Source organism: Cavia porcellus, unplaced genomic scaffold (genome assembly GCF_034190915.1).
Source record: "Cavia porcellus strain 051 isolate PalLab524CR breed Dunkin Hartley unplaced genomic scaffold, mCavPor4.1 scaffold_28, whole genome shotgun sequence".
NCBI classification, from domain to species: domain Eukaryota; kingdom Metazoa; phylum Chordata; class Mammalia; order Rodentia; family Caviidae; genus Cavia; species Cavia porcellus.
In genome coordinates, this window is record NW_026947511.1 from 10663760 (window position 1) to 10682115 (window position 18356).

The 18356-nt window shown below is 33.5% G+C and overlaps 1 protein-coding gene across 1 annotated transcript in view; it reads right to left on the minus strand.

Moving 5' to 3' along the window:
- Nucleotides 1-6632: 6632 nt before the first annotated feature.
- The window catches only part of Pten (phosphatase and tensin homolog), a 61057-nt gene continuing 49333 nt past the window's right edge, over nt 6633-18356 (minus strand). Inside the window, exons 7-8 of the mRNA XM_063239506.1 lie at nt 15732-15956; nt 6633-13030 (exon numbers count right to left, since the gene is read on the minus strand). Coding sequence (XP_063095576.1) covers nt 12845-13030; nt 15732-15956 — 411 coding nt within the window. The 3' untranslated portion in view covers nt 6633-12844. The remainder of the gene's footprint in view (nt 13031-15731; nt 15957-18356) is intronic.

An 18356-nucleotide genomic window follows, 5' to 3' on the forward strand; every position in this document is an offset into this window, starting at 1 on the left:
GCTAGAAAACAATACAGAATTTTGAAAACAAGACAGAAGGAAATCTCCCATAGTTGCTATAAAGCATATTATTATCCTATAAACAGAGCTCAGACTCCCATGACCAGGCCTGCAAAGTCAATCAGTTAATTCATGCATTAAATTTTAACCTGAATTTAGACTCTGGTTCTACCATTTACTAGCTCTCTTATATTCAACAAGTTATTGAACATCTTACATATAAAATGAGTAGAAGCACACTTCATTAAGTGCAACAGTTGTTAACGCCTTACAACGAATACTATCTTTTAACAGTAGTATAGTTCTCGTATAACAGTGGGAGGTATTCTAAAGCCTTGAAATTCTCCTCTTTCATTAGAAAGCTATTGCTCCAAACATAATGGTAGTTTGGCTCTTCTCCAAACTATTTTAATATTTTTTCTCAAAAGATTTCTCAGTAACAAGTAACTCTAAACATTGCGGGTTTTTCTATTACAATCTTTTTCTATTGAAAAGTATGTATGACATTACTGTAAAAAAGTCACATTTGGAAAAAAAAGTCTTACTGCATAGGCAGCATCAAAGAGTTAACATGTGCAAGCAAGCAAGAAATTACAAGGCACAGACTCTGAAGGTGAACTTGACAATTATCTATGATGAGTCTGCTATGTTTCTAAATTGCTTTTACTATAGGTATACTGATTAATGGACGCAATCAGAAAACTTTTCATTGTCAATGTATATATCACCTTGGACGTTGTAAACCACAGAGCATTTGAAACATGTTTTAACATTTTCAGCCTATATAACAGTTACTGCAACAGAAAATTAATCATGATTGCACCTGTGATAGTTAATTCCTTACTCTATGTAATTGACAAACAGCAGGAACTTCTTGTATGTATCTGTGGGAGCCATAAAAGCACTTGGTTTAGTATCTTATTAAGGCTCCCTGTAGCTAATTACAGTTTGAAACATTATGGATTTAGAAGCTTCATCCACCTTTAAGGCTCTAAAGCCATCATTAAAACTGGATATACATCACATTATTTTCAAATCTACTGACACTTCTTTGTCATTAACATTCTTCTATTGTTCATCTGAGATGCTCTTTTTATTTCATATCTGTAACTGTTTTTGATTTGTTTTGATTTGGATGGGTTTGGTTTGAGACAGGGTTTTACTACACAGTTCGGGCTGGCCTTGAACTCGCTTTGTAGCTCAGGCTGGCCTGGAATTCAGTGATTCTACTGCCCACATTCATATTTGTAACTTTTAGTTATAAATGTTTATGTGGTTTTATAATTTTCTTGGTTGGTAACATCTATTTTTGCATTCATTTTGAGTGTTTATTTTTATCACAAAGAATATAAGTATAAAAGCTATTTTTACAGCTGATAATTCCAATACGTGAGCTATCCAACATCTAGCATCTGTGACAGATTAATTAATAGTCGATTTGTAACACCCAGCTGAACTGAATCAACATGGTGCTGGGTATGGAAGGCTCACCTCAGGATTGTTGCTAACAGCATAAAAAGGAGGGGAGATGATGCACTGTCACACTGGTTTACAAGGTCCTCGCTGTCACTGAGGATGGCTGGGCTTCTTTTTTTTTTTTATCAAGGGAACCCTGGTCCTTACCTTGTATATCGCTTCCTGGTTCCAGTGCAGATCCATCAGTCTGCTGGCACAGACCATTCTCTCCTGGCACAGATTTAGTAGCTGCCACCACTGATCTTTGGGCCTTTCCTGTGCTGATCATTGACATGGACTTGAATGAGACATTGTCATAAGCTCTAGGCCTCCAGTTGAACTCATGGAGGACATTGCCATGGACTCTAGGTCTTCAGTTGAACCCATGCAGGACATTGCTATAGGATGCCGGCCCTCACCTGGATTCTTTGGGGTCTCTAGTGTGTGGACAGATTTTCCATATTCCTTTGCATTTGACTCTTTGTGGTTATAAAATAATCCTATAAATTGTGTTCTGTATTAAAGCTATTACTTTGGATACCCTAACAACAGCATCTCGATAGTCCTTTATCTTGGGAGCTTGTCACATTTTCCTGTTTTTTTCTAGTTAGCTAATATTGTATAATGTATTATTATACAGATCCTGAGTTATGTTAGAATATCTTGGAATAATGGTTGATATAGGTATTCAACTATTAGGCTCAGATTCAGTACTGGTTCAATATCCATAATATTTCTGAAGGCTTTGCTACGCTCCCTTAGGCTTGCCCTGTGCATGCCAGCTCAGAAGTGAGCCTAGAGCTTGTGGAAGTTTAAATACAAGAGTTACAGCATCCCTCTTCCCAGTTTTCTTTCAGGACTTCTCCAATCCCTACCCCTATCTCCAATATTCCCCGCTCCTTGTACAAGAGACCCTTTCCTGGTTACTGTGATCAGGAAGCTGAATTCCTTTCAGGTTTAGTAGCTTGTGACAACATTGCTGTGCAGCTCAAGTGGAAAACATCATATGTATTTCAGTTTTGACTCTTCTTTACAATGTTTTTCTTTCCTTTTTCAGATTGTTTAGGTATTTTGTACTTGATACAGAGATTTCAGCTGTCACTGGGGGTAGAGATAGGTTTTAGCAGTTTTATTCTGCCTTGGCCAAAACCATTAGTGTTTCTGCCTACTTCTCTAAAATGTATGTTTCACCACTTGGTTACCTACTCTGCTCTAGACTGTCTTCCTATGTCCAGTTTCCTAAATGGACATTTTCCCCCACATCAAACCATTTGCACTTGCTCCTTCCTCTGTATAAAATCCATGAACTTTTCTAACTTCGACACAATTCCTAATTGATGCAGTATAATAGATTTTTCAGTTGGTAGGTTGGTCTGCTTAATTAAAATTTAATCACTTTAAACAACCTGGGGATTCCAGTTAAGCAAAATAAAGTACCGTCTGTATACTGGATTTCACACAACACTAACAAATCTAAGAACTCTCACCTTGAGTTCTGATATAAAAATGTGTGCCAGTTTTTTTTACCATTTTACCTCTCAGGAACTTGGCAAAATCTGTAGTCACTTTCTCTTTAGTAGCATAAACAACTGTTCAAATTTTTCTTTGATGCTTGTTTTGTGGGATTTATGTCTTCTATTAGTTTGGCCTTCTGTCAGTGCTAAAAAACAATGACCTAACTATGACTTGGAGGTTTCAAGCTTGTGTATCTGACTCTGTTTAAGAAGGATTTTGTGTATGATAGTAGGAATAATATATGGCCCTGGAATCAAATTATTTTAGTTTCTTACTCCTAGTTGAGAGACCTGGGTAATTTAGGAATCTTGACTTTTAGTTTTTGTGTATAAGATAAAATGACCTACCTTAGAGGGGTAAAGCAGGTGTGTTTGGTACCTATTACAGGTTCAAACTCATGATGCCATAGTTATCATTGTATTATCATCTAGCAGCCCTCCAGGAGTAAGTTAGTCTGAGGTCTCCCTAGCTTGCTTTTCTTCCTGCTTTCCTTACTTCCGCTTCCCTTCTCTGCTCAGTTTTAATCTATAGGAAGTGAGCTGACTTACCACAGAATTCTTATGAATTTTAAAGGAGTCCAAATTTTCTGAAGTAGAACTGTGTTAAACTTTTTGGAGAATAAAATCAGGTTACTTGAGGCTCTCAGATGTCCTCTAGACAATATTTTACTTGAGTAAATCATGTTCATTGTGATATTATAGGTTATTTTATTACATTTTTATAGAAACAATGGCTTCAGTTAGGACAGCTAAATACATTAGTGTCTGCTGAGTCAGCACAGGAAAATTTTACCTAATGCCTACTATTTTACCAGAGACTAACTTATTTTCCTTTAAAAATATTCACTAATATACAATGCTACTAATACAAGGAAACCTAGCATTCATATGACACAATGGCTGTAGATATTAAACAAAGTATTAACTAATTAAAGAACTATTTATGGTTCCCTTGTTTAAAATAATCACATAAAAATTGCTGGGCTTTCCTGCCAATAACTTTTTCATGAAAATAGTGTATAAAACTAAAAATTTCAGTAATTTTCATGTGCATTTGTGAAACTTAAATATATTTCTCTTTCCTATAGGTCTTTTAGAGCTTTCAATGATAACAGCCCACTGCAGCACATGGGCCCCAGGTTTCCCACCATTGCTGTAGGCAATAAGACAGGAAATTTGAGAGATCTCATTTCAAAACCATGATTATAAAAGTATAATCATGATCAAGTTGCTAATAACTCTTCCATGTCACAATGTGTTCTAATGTTAGTTAACTGTAAGAATTAACTAAATTTTATTACTTACAGAATAGTGGCACACTTAGTATTTTGCTAAATCTACAATATGTCAGCTCACAGTGAAGTATACTATTAAACAGAGGCACATAACTTACTGAATTTTCACTCGCAAGTTTTTCAAGAAAAGTACTACAGTAAAAGCATTTCTTTTCCTTGAAAATTAGGTTTGTGTGCTTATTTATAAATGCTTTTAATTTTTGAGTACGTTTACAATACACAATTACATTCATTGTGAAGAATTAGTACATGCAAATAATACGACTATATAAATGTTTAAAGGGATAACTCATAATACCATTAGAAGTAAAGTCCAATGATCCAAGTTCAAGAGACATTATGTCAATTTTAACCTTTATGATAAAACAAAGGAAACATACATAGTTTTTTTTCTAAATTTTTATGGTAATTTTTTTCACGCAGGGGTAACTCATTCAGATAACTTAAGTCCTTTCTAAAGTAAAATGAAATGTCAAAAAATAATTGCCAGAAAATGTGTTTAAAGTTCCCTAAAATTTACTTTTAAATAATAAAAAAGAAAGCTTGGGCCAGGGATTCAGCTCAGTGGTATAAACACCTGCCTGGCAAGCGTGAGGCCATGAGCTTGATACCTGGCACCAAAAAAATAAATAAAAAGCTAGCCAGGGATGGTGGCACACATCAGTAAACTTAGCACATGGGAGGCTGAGGCAGGAGGATCACTGCAAGTTGACCAGCGTGGGCTACATAGCTGAGTCCATTCAAGTCCAGCCTAAACTATATAGCAAAACTGTCTCCCCAAAAAAGTCTTTTCTTGCAAGATTCCATTCCTAACTGTAATATCTGCCCTTAGAAAAGAAAGACACTGATCACAAGCAAAAAGATAGTGCCCACTTGAGTAAACAGACCCAAATTTCCATTGTATCAATTTAATGATGCCATTTCCCCTGGGTTCCAAAGTTTAACTTCCTGGGCCCTAATATTGAAATGAGTTAGGAAGTTCCTTTTTTGTGGAAATGTGGGGATGCAGGAATCTTTCTTTTGCTATTTACATAATGCTACTCTTTCAGATTTTTTTATTATAGTTAAGAATGAAAATGGACAGCACTAGATTATAAATTTTTCATTTGTCAAGTAGCTTAAAATTTATTAGTTGTTCCTCATTAGTAAATTAAAGTATTCCCTCTCAGCTTTTAGAAATGTTTTAAGGTTATAAGATTTTAATGTTTTCTGAACAGCAATATTAGTATTTTCAAAATATGTACACAGTGTAAGAAAAACTACAAAATCAACCTAGAAGAACTGATTTTATAGATTTTACCAAACCAATTTAGAAAACAAGAGTGATTTATAACACCATGCCTATTTAGGGTGGTACTTAAAAAAAAAAAACCTCTCCCTAAATATACCAATAACCTTTGAAATTTGAATGTACAGAGCTGAATAGCTAGAATACAATTTTGTAGAGTATTCCAAGTGCATATTACTGGTTCAAAGGATGAAAGAAAATTCTAACACCACTGTTGAGTCTATTCAAAGCTTACACTCCGGTGGGGTCTTCTCTGCATCTCTCCACCCTAAAGTCATTTCTCTTAGCTGACAAGTGCCACATTTTCCAGCACTGCACTATTTTCTCTTGCTAGAATGCAAGCTCCACAAAATAAGATTTGCTGTTTACTTATTTGTATACCAAACACCTAGAATACCTGACACAAATCTCAGTAACTATTGTTCAGTAATTCTCCGATGTCTTGCAATTTATTGTGTCAGATTGTATAAAGATGTCATTTTGCTTCATTTTTAACTCTTCTTTGCTCAGGAAAGCTATTCCTAATTTTTTCCAAAGTACTACATTAGTTATAATCTATGCTGTAATATCAAAATATCAATGAAAACAGTTTTACAACTTACTTGTACTGCTTTACCAGTTCATTATGGGGAGAAGAGGAATTGTGTTCTGTATAGCATTCTTCTCTGTACAGAAACTCTAAACTCAGGCTAATAGAGCTATCCCATCTAGGACCTATCAAAACCTTTGTCACTGCACTAGAAAAGCTAGGGAGTTGAGTGCACATTTTTCATTGCGTTTACTTGGAACTTTCATAGTATTTTCACTCATCTTTGAATGAATTAGTCACATGAGGCCCATCCAACTCCCTGAAGGTGGAAATCTACAGCATGTCTGGTGAACATCACTGTATTGTATGTATCTCATATTTCACAGCATGTATCACAGTTTATAATTATTTTGGTAAAGTTTATTTCCTCTACTGGAATATAAGCTTATGAGCAAGAGTACTGTGTGTCTGTTTTGCTCACTCATGTTTTCTGAACACATAACAGGGTTGATAAGTACTTGCTGGATGAATAAAAAGCTAAAAACAAACAGTCAAAATAATTAACCTTTTTAATTTTTTAAAGGAAAAATACTCTCCATAGGAAGGCATTTCTATTCTTGTCCATCAGTAGCCAAATGGAACTTGATATAAACATTTCCAAAATGCCAACTTTGGTTTAATGCACAACTTTAAAAATAACTCATTAATGTACATATCAAGATGCTACTAACAAATTCATCAATATCCATGATTCACTACTGTATGCCAAAGGTTGTCCAGGGTTAACATTTTCATTACAATAACTGAAAAATTCCAGTGAGAAATGTTTGCCTGAATCAAATTATTTAATCTCTAAATTAGTGTAGCACTCTTGAAAATCTAATTCACCCAGACACGCTCCACATACACACAAATTCACACATGCACACGTACAAACTGTTCACTAGGGCACAAGGGCAATTTAATGGAACCAAGTTGGATACTGAAACGGCATTTGTAAAGGTGAGATATCATTCAGACAACTGTAGTAGGCAAAAAATCCTAGAGGCGCACATAAATAACAGCCAGTAAGTGATGTGCTATTGAACACCACACCTAAACATCAAGAATTTCACTGTAGTAAACAGATTTGGCAAACTGCAACACTAAAGCCATGACTACAAGCTTTGTTCCTTCTACACAAACAAATTCTCTAACCATTATAAGGACAGATGAGAACCCACATGCAACAGAGAAGATATAAATTACTTTTAATTTTTAAAAATGAAAAATATAAATCCTTGTTAAACACTTCATTTAAAAATATGTAGCTTTATTTTAAAATGTGGTAATGCTCAAAGATGGCAGTTAACTTCACTCATATGTAAAAATGTTTTAAAAATATTAATACATTGGTTTATAAGTTATATATACTACCCTCAGCTGTGTCTTCACCAGAATTCTCAAAAAACTATCAAAAAGTTGTACATTCTAAGCTCACCATAATAATAAACCTGTTTTCAGAGCTAAGGGCAAACCGTTCATGAGATATTGTTTTTGATGTGATGCAAATCACATGGCCATGCAGATTTAAAGACATGATAAATCCACAGTAGTTTTGCTTTTTTGGGGGTATTGTGGGGGATGGGTGTTAAAATAACTGGCTCTAAATTGAGCAACTTCTTACCACTATACAAACTGAAAAGTCCATCTTTCCTTTCCAATCTAAAAGGGAAACAGAAGTGATGAACTATTAATATAGTATTCCACATATTCTACTTAATATGGTTCTTTGAATATCCAAAATTTTAAGCTTCTTTATGCTAAATAAATGTAACTGATTTACTTAGACATATACCATCCTAATGCCAACAGTATTAACCCACTGACTTGAATGCTCGGTAACTGTATATAATCTGCATGTGTAACATTAGAAAGTGCTCAAGTAACTTTCCATTTTGTAAAGCAATGGGACATTCTACAAATCCATGATGAAAATATGAAGCAAGACACTAACAATATGCACAGTATAAATTTCATTTTCTAAAATATATACATGAATATACACAAAAAAGATTGTATAGTCACTAAAGTAATAATGGCTCTATCTCCAAGTGCTGAGATTATAAGTGATTATTTTAGGAAATTTGGGAAATTATTCTAAAAATAGCCAACTTAAAAACCAACGAGTACTATCACCAGTGAAACTGTTTGGTCTTGTCTTCACATTATAAATATTTAAAGCTACCAACCAACATGAAATTGTCTGAGTGGCTACTCATATTATGCTATCTATAAGGAAGCTCTCTTGAAAGATAGGAGAAATATGATCATTATAAAAGTGATTTTTTTCTAAACTCTACAAACTGATAAGCAACTTTGCCACTAGGATTCCTATAGCTATATAATGTTATAAGTAAATTAGTCACTAATATCTCACCTTTAAAAGTCTTTCTCCATTACCATGCTGTTTTACATCCCATGCCTTCAAGTTTTAACTGAATTATTGTTTCCAGTCACAAAAATTTCTCTGCACTAGTGACAGCACTGCTAATTTAGTTACACATAAGCCATGTAAAATTGCCAATTATCTGGCAAAAATAAAAAAACCCAATTTCAGGTTAGCAGTAATTTAACTAAATTCAAGGGTCTTGATTTTTTGGAAGCCTTTGGAAGCCTGCATGTTAAACACCGGTGATTTTTAAATTTTCAATGGAAATGGTGATGGCATTCACTGAATCACGCCAGCTCAAGTTACAGTACAGTGCAGGCATGACACAAAATCAGAATTTCAATAAATTCCTGTTTTGCAAACATCACCAAAGTATGTTGTTATAAACTGAAGTATTATTAGACTCCAGGATAGTTTTCATGTACACTTACTGTGAATAAACATACACTTCATGCTTCATCTTACATATCATTCACATGGAGATGTAAACTTGAAACATTAAATCCATTGTTACATTAAGTTTGCTTTGCTATCAAAACATTTGTACAAACTATAATTTCATTTATTACCTTAATTTTATGTTGTGTTGAAAGGATATGCCTCAGTGTTTAAGCTTCCTAGTATACCTAAAAGTACACAAGTAACTTATTCTCAAATTTCACTTTTTATATGGCACAAGAAATAAAGTTCCCCATTATGTTGAACAAGACAAAGTAAAAAATTATAAAGAAAAAGCCACAAAATTTGGGAAAGTTGTCTTCAGACATTGAGCTTAACAGTACAATATAAAGTTCGCCAAGAATATGGAACTTTGTCAGGACTAAAATTATTATTTCATGTGCCCAGACATTTTATTAAGTGGTGACTAAGGCTTGAATAGTGTTTCTTAAACACGAGTAGACATATAATCTACTCCTAAGCAAAAGTCATTCTTTTATAAAAAGCCCACTGACTCTGATGGACAGCAGGAGGGTGGGCGGGAACCTTAGAGAAAATATAATCCTATTTGGCTACCCATTACCTAAAATTTCAATGGATTTATGCAAATTTAAATTATAAATACTCTCATTTAATAAAACACCCACACAATGACAAGAATGAGACTTTAATCAGTTTTAAGTGGAGTTTATAACACTAAGAGATAAAGGGTTGTTAACAAACACAGTAACAAATGGACATCTGATTGGTATGAGGCATTATCCTGTACACATCATTTTTTGTGTGTGTATGTTTGTGTGTATCCTCAGTGCATAGCATTTACACACAGAGCCACTGCTGCACAAGAATATCTGAAGAGGCTGAATCAGAGTAAGGCTGTTTAACAGACTGAAAATTTTAGTATATATATTCTATATGAAAACAGATCGAACTTTTGAACTGGCAGATAGAAGGTAACTCTGCCAAATACTACAGTTAAAGCCCCCACTTGAGTGCACAGTTCCACCCCTTCCATCTGCATGCATGACACATTAACAGTATTTAAAGGTAAACGAGGCACTTTGTGGCAACCACAGCCATCGTTATGAACATATTGCACAAATTTTCTAGAACTAAACACATAACTTGTACCCTACTCATATTTTTTAAAGCTGAAACATTTGATGCTGCCGGTAAACTCCACTTAAGTTTATAACCTGTGCCACAGCAAAGAATGGTGATGCTATTTATTCAACTACCCTTTTATAATTATGGCAAAAATATTCAAGAGGAGTTACAGAGGATTTAGGATGGTATAGGGCCCAATCGTAAGCTTTCTTAAAAGTGGTGCCTTCAAGTAACTTCAGACATGTAAGCTGCTGCACATACAAAAAGTCTAAAAAAACATTCCAGAAATTTGGGAGAAATTACTATAGAATGCATTTCAGGCTAATTATGAATACTGTCATAAATAAAGTTTTAATTAGGACTTGAAAACCTTTCAGTCATAGCAATTCTTGTCAAATTCTATGGGGATGGTAACTGAAATAAAGGAGAGTATGTATAATATATATTTATATATATAATATATATAATGCCATTTTTCCATTTCCAATGACTACACCATAAAATGTAAGCAAGGCTTCTCAAAAACACTGGAACATTCAAAATCAAAACCCTCATTCAGACCTTCACATTCCAAAGGAAAAATAACAGTGCAAAAGCCCATTATAATATAATTATTTATAACCTGGCCCTTCATGTTACATATTGAAACAATGCAAGTTACGTTTTAATATACTGTGCCCAAAACTGTAACAAAGAACAGTATTAATACCTATTTTCAAATCTAGTTGATTTTCATTAGTCAATTTTCAGTTTTCATGAAAGATAAAATGGCAGATTAATTTCAGTGAGAAGATCCGTGGAATAGTTTCTAACTTCACCAATTTAACTTAATGAGCAGTCAATGAATACTCTGTATTATCAATGTTTAAATATAAATGTGTAAACCCTAACAGTTTTGTTAAAAATTTTAAAACTTTATTTGTTGAATGAAACTGATGACATATGGAAAACATGTCATTATATACTAAGAATATTTTAGATAAAGTTCTGCCTGATCTATTTACCATCAAACTCTATAAATGCTGTTCTAATAAGTTCTATGCAATCTGTGTGAATTAACTAGATCAGACCACAGCTAGTGAACAATTTCAGCACCAATAAGTTATTGAAAATGGGATTTTACACCAATAAGAAATACAATGGCTAGGTATTCAAATGTCAAGGTCAGGGTATAATTTTAAAGATATCAAATTTCTGAGGGAAAAATCCTTTTTAATAGTAACTTCACATTACCTTTACAACAGTAGTTGTACTCTGCTTAAAATCATATGCAGTCTGGGCATATCAAATATATGATGATACTTAAGACATAAATTGAAGCCTTAGTTCTCAACTCTAGCACTATGAAGAAATGAACCAACACTGCACATTGAAAAAAAATCTATTCTTTCAATAACAAATTGATAAAGCTTATGGACAATTTCTACTGAAAAATTAAATGCCTTATTTGTACAGTGTTGAAAATTTACTGCAACTCTAATTTCCTTTTTAACACAAAATTTTTAATATACACATATGTATTCAGTATTCAAGTAAAATTCCCTAACAGTTAATGACATTTAAAAAATGTGCAAAACTGCAAAACTCATTGTAATAGAATGTGTAAGGTCAAAAGGGTGGAACGGCTGACAGCTACTGGACTGAATAATTGCATCATAAATCTTTAAAGAAAAAAAAAAACACTTACTGTAGAATCTTGAAATTTCCTGTGCAGCATTACAAAATATTTTGTATTTAGTGAGTAAAAAGAAGCTTATACTCAGCACATGAAGCATCCACAGCAGGTATATGATTGAAACGTAATAAATTGTTGACTGATGTAGGTACTAATAGCATCTGACTTTTAGCACTGGTTTTGATTACGCAGGAGATGGAGCAGTCATTACAATTGAGAAGACATATTTAAGAAATTACTGTCAATTTTTGTAATGTTTCAAGCCCATTTTTTGTCGATAGCCTCCACATTTATATGGTTAAGTCATTGTTGCTGTGTTTCTAATCTGACATCATTTTTATTTCCCTTCATTTGTGGATTAAGATGTTGCAGAAGGTTCATTCCTATACCCCAAATACAGATTCATTCTCTCTAGCTGCCTTTTCTAGCACCAATATGCTTTTTTTAAAAATGCACAAACAACAAGCAGTGACAGCGGCCAATTCCTCAAATGTCCAGATTAGTAACTGTAGCATGCTAAAGAAAGATGCATGTAAATAGCTGGAGATGGTATGTGGTCCACAGTCCAGCATAAAATATATTCCTTTCTGAGCACTCCCTCCATTCCCTTAACCTGAATACATGCATTAGGATGTAGCAAAAACCCTCCAGAAACTTCTCTTAGCCAACTGCGAACTTATCTGTTGCCACAAGTGCAAAGGGGTAGGATGTGAACCTGTGATTCGCAAAGCTCTTTAGCCACTTCAATTGGTGACAGAACACAAAAGGAAAAATTCCCAAGTATACACATCAGTCTGTCTCCACTTTTTAGAAAACTGGAATAAAATGGGAAAGTGCCATTTTTATTTATCCTAATTGAATTTTAAATGTCCTTTTGACACAAAAAGGTATATACATAACACAGCTACACAACCTTTTTTCAACTGGACAACAAGTGTCAAAACCCTGTGGATGTATAGGGTAAAACAAGATTGGTCAGGAAAAGAGAATTGTTCCTATAACTTGTAATCTGACACAATGTCCTATTGCCATTAAAAAAAAAAAAAAAAAGGTCCATTTTCAGTTTATTCAAGTTTGTTTTCATGGTTTTTAATTCCTCTTGATAAAAAAAATCAGACTTTCGTAATTTGTGTGTGCTGATCTTCATCAAAAGGCTCATTCTCTGGATCAGAGTCAGTGGTGTCAGAATATCTATAATGATCAGGTTCATTGTCACTAACATCTGGCGTTACGGAAGTTGAACTGCTAGCCTCTGGATTTGATGGCTCCTCTACTGTTTTTGTGAAGTACAGCTTCACCTACAGAAAGAAAATTTAAAATGAAAATCCACTCGTACGACTAATCTTCAATTACTTAAGTAAAAAGGACATTCATAAGATTCTCTCTTAATTACTATAATAAGCATGATCTTTAAAGGGCAAATGCCTCTAAAATTCTCAAGATTTCCTACAGTTTCTTTCTTGCTATGTACTGAAAAGATAAACTGAAATATTACCATAGTATTTTTTAAGAAATATGAGCTACAGGTACCTAATTCTATAAAAGAAATGTAGATTAAAGATCATCAAGAAGTTATACAATATAGTTTTGCCATCACGAAATTCAATTCACAAACGACCAAGTTCCAAAAGAATATTTCTTACGATCTGTCTGAAACTTGTGTTTTCTGATACTACTAATACTATACAAAAAAATCCTAAAAACTTCACCTAAAAGAAACAATAACAAAGAAGTTAATATAGATCATACCTTGATCTGAACAGTGAGCTACAGGCCTTTATATGTACAGTCAAAATATTTGTCAAAGCACTTCTACTAGGCAAACAAAGGCCCAGAAGTTAGTGACCTTGTCAAAGGACATACCCTAATAGATGTCAGATTTAAATCAGATCTCACTTTAAATCTCTTGTTTATTCTATCTATAAACCCTCCCCTCTATCATTCAAGAGTTATTCACTATCAAAAGTTTCTTCTCTTACAACCAACATTCACTTATCTTTTAAGTCCTACCCTCAAAACACAATACATACTTAAACTACTAGCTCCCAGTTACCCTTCCCTGCCATTATTCTAGTCCAAGCAACCACCAACTCTCACCTAAATTACATCACTACAGATGAGACTTTAATTGATCTCTCAGCTTTCCTTCTTGCCCCTTTCTCCCTATTTTCCTCCCTCATCTCTATTTTAAGTGGACACAGTAGCTATTTAAAGACAAAATTTAGATTGCTTGTTTCTTGTGTGACATTAATACCTCCACAGAAGGACTAGTTTTCTGGTTCCCTATTTTTTAGTCAAAATGACTTACGGCACTCAAATATACTAAGATCATTTCTGTCTCAGAGATTCTCTATACACACTTTCCTTCTTTTTTCATCTATTTATTTAGATAGCTCACTCATCTTGATTAGGTTCCTGAATAAATGTCATTCATATAATTGATCAGGCCTTCTCTAACCATTCTAGCTAAAAAAAAAAACAAAACAAGATTACTTTCTACGATATGAATTACAATAGTTTACTGATAACTAACATAACTTATATCTGTAATTACAAAAGTAAAACTTCTTGTAATATAAAGACAAAACAAAACCAGAATGAAACATTTTATAAGTTAATGGTTAAGAAAAACAGATTTAGAAAACAGAAAGGAAATGAACTCTATGAATTCTAAGAGACTTTTAAACAAAAGAAATTTAAAATTCAAAGGCATTTAAAATTAAATCTATTTATTTACAAAATATAAAAATTCTCTATTTTAAGTATTAGCAATATTCTTATGCTTATTAGCTATGGTTAGGCTTGCTACATTATAAAAACAATAAAAAATGAAAAAATTAAAAAGAAGTACAATAAAATTAAAAGGGAAAATCAAGTTGAAGAAATAGGAAAAGGCAAGAAAAAGGTAAACTAACAGGAATGTTTATAAGTCAGATTTTTTTTTTTTTAAATCTCAAGAGTTCTTGTCTAGCCAGGTGTGGTGGCACATCCCAGCACTTGGATGGCTGAGGCAGAATGTCACTAGAAGTTGAGGCCAGCTTGGACTATATAATGAGTTCAAGGCCAGATTGAACTACATAGTGACACATGGGTCTCATATTTAAACAAACAAAAAAAGGTTCCTGTCTAAAGCTGGGCACACACTGGTAATCTCAAGTACTTTGAGAGGCTGAAGTAGGGAGATTGCCAAGTTCAAGCTTAGCTTGAACTACATAGTAAGACCTTGTCACCAAAAACAAAACAAAACCACCATGTTCTTGTCCATAAATAGAAATACATATACACACAGAAACAAAAATAAACCAAATAACTCCAAAACATGAAACAGAATGGGCTTTTTGAAAGAGAGTAACAGGCAAACAGTCAGAGCAGAAGAGCTTGAAGACAACTAAGGCTAGAAACAATGTGAGGGACAGAGGAATGCTAGGTAGAGAGTTATAAACAAGGATAAAAACTAGAAAGCCAGAAGAGTAGCACTTTGTAGAAACAAAGCAAGACCACTGTGGCTGAATGTCAGGGAACAACGAGACAATGCAGCTAGAGTTGAGGAAGGAAGTAGGCCTGTCCTAAATCCTGCAGGTCATTACTTAAAAGGCCTTTAAAAAATGTTAATATGAATGACACAATCAGATCTATTTTTAAGATCACTCCGAGGAGCTGCAAATAAATTAGGGAGACAAGGGTAGGGGTAGTGAAAACATTCCTACAAATCATTTCCAAACAACCTAGCTTTCATCTATTTCTTCCTTTCTCCATTTATACTTCATATTCCACTCAACTCCTGTCCCATACCTTTAAGCCAGATTTTACCAAACAATACAAACATTCAGGCTACTGCTCATGAATAGTGTACTTCTATGTAACAGATAATTTAAAAATAAGCGAGGTCTTCAACTATTCACCTGCAATAAAATCACACACACACACACACACACACACACACACACACACACACACACAACTAACAGACTTCATCAATTCCTTAGTGTTTTAACTGACCTTAAAATTTGGAGAAAAATACCGGTTTGCTTTATCTTTATTTGCTTTGTCGAGATCATTTTTTGTTAAAGTAAGTACTAAATATTCTTTATCATTTTCTGCACGCTCTATACTGCAAATACTATCAATTTCTTGATCACATAGACTTCCATTTTCTACTTTTTCTGAGGTTTCCTCTGGTCCTGGTATGAAGAACGTATTTACCCAAAAGTGAAACATTTTGTCCTAAAAGAGAAAAAAATGATTAATTTTTTATCTTTTTAAAAAAGAATGTTATCTACATAACACATTTACCATAAGAAGTCAATTAAAAAAACTATCATTATATATTGTGAATAAAGATTAACACAATCTGTGGATTATCCTTTACATTTTCATTCACTGATTTTTCTTTTGTTCAAATTTTAGACCAAAACCACAACGTTGGAAGATTTGATGTAACTTAATTTTGTTATGAAATCATACACACTTCTTTTCTACTCTAATACTAGCTTTTTAAAATGCTGCATTTGGGGCTGGGGAGTTAGCTCAGTGGCATAAGCGCCTACCTTCCAAGTGTGCAGTTCTGAGTTTGATCCCTAGCACACACGCGCACACACACACACACACACACACACACACACACCTGTATGTAGGTGTAACAAAACACAGAACTTTTACTTTAATAAAGGTTCTTGGAAGGTTAGTACAATTTCCCTAATGAAGCAGGGAAGTTACATTTTTATGACTAAAGTAATATAAACAAACACAAGTGATTCCAATATAACAATTATGTTTGGAAACGTCTAGAACAAAATGAGGGAGACAAGTCTGATTTCTTTCTGTTACAAAATGTCTATTTTAAAAATTTAATACGCCAGACAAAGTTCCAGCACTTGGGAGGTTGACACAGGAGGATCGCCATGAGTTCAAGGCCATGCTGGGTTACATACTGAGTGCAAGGCCAGCCTGGACTATATGGTAAGACCCTTCTGCACAAACAAACAACAAAACAAAACTCTCCAATAATTTGAAGCCTTAACTAAAAACTTTAACAGCAAAACTACATCACTTTAAACCTTTCTCAACACAGAAATTAAGTCTGTATGAGCATCTGACAGTAATGATGTACAGCCTTGTAACACAATACCTGCTGCCTGACAATGCCATCTAAACTTTTCATTCTAATGTGTCAAGTTCTGGTTTTTTCCTCAAGATGATGAGACTCTTAAGGATCTTATGTCTTAGATTTCACTATTAGCTTTTAATAGTACCTAGCAAGAAAGGTCTTTTGAAACATTTGTTAATTTCAACTATTTTAACAAGGTCATTGAGTTAATAATTGTATTTTACTTAGAAGGCAATAAGCTAATATTTAAGTTTTTTAAAATGTGGATTCTTCATGTGTATCAATTATACTAAAATGTTATAAATATTTAATCTTAAATTTTATAAGTATTAATGTAAAACATAGACTATAAGAATTAGCACTCCCTAAAGGTACAAACAATGCAGAAGCAGGCATCTAGTTTTAAAAATATGTATTTTGTGTACCAAAGTCTTACAATGAATAACAAGGGGAGGAGGGATATGCAAAGCTTCTAACTGTCTTGATTTTGAAACATTTGCTAACACTTTTTAGATTATCGAAAAGTAGTATTTTCAGCCTGGTGTGTGCCCGTAATCCCAGACATTTTAGGAGACTAAGGCATGAGAATCAGAAGTTTGAGGCCAGCTTGAAAAACTTACTGAGACTCTGTCTCAAGATAAAATTTTTAAAAGGACTGAGGGAATAGCTCAGTTCAAGGCCTAGGGCTTAATCCCCAATACAAAATAAAATAAATATTAAAAATAAATTCAAAAGCATTTTGAAAATGCATATAACTTTTATTTAAACAGATAAGAAATGTATTTCTGATGAAAAACATCAACTTAACATTTTGTGGGAGCTGAGGATATAGCTCAGTGCCTGTCTAGCAAACATGAAGTCCTGACTCTGATTCTCAGTACCAGAAAAAATATTTTTTAAGTAAATAATTTGTGACTTTTTAGCTACTTAAGATTCTAAAGACAATTATATTTCTTCTGATAAGTCAAAAGTGTTGAAAATTTTTATAGAAGTGAAACTTCCTATTATTTTCTTTCAAAAGAAAACTGAAAAATTAGAAAACTACAGCAATCCTATTTCTTTCTGACAATATGTAAAAATTAATAACACTATCTAGTGTGTTTTAAAGACAGCAACCTACACCAAGCTTTTCTATTATTACATAAAATTTTGCACCTTACAAATTGTTCACACTTAACTCTAAACCATGGCTGTTTTACAAAAGAGCTTTTGCCTTCTCTAAATATAGCTCAGTAAAATGTAAATCTTACTGTATAAACCTGCATTTTTAAACACCACATTTTTTTCATTACTACTTCCTCTTCGTACTTATTTCTCTCCTAGCTAAAAAACTAAATACTAACTACTTAGCAAATCTTGGGGAAAAAATATGAAATTATCCAATCTCAAGAAAAATGAAGCAAAATGGGGAAACCTGGCTTATGCTATTACGTAAGGCCACAGAACAGATCTTACTTCTCACCTATATACCAAAAAATACTTAAATTTGCGATCTCAGGTTCTTCTCAGCTAATAAA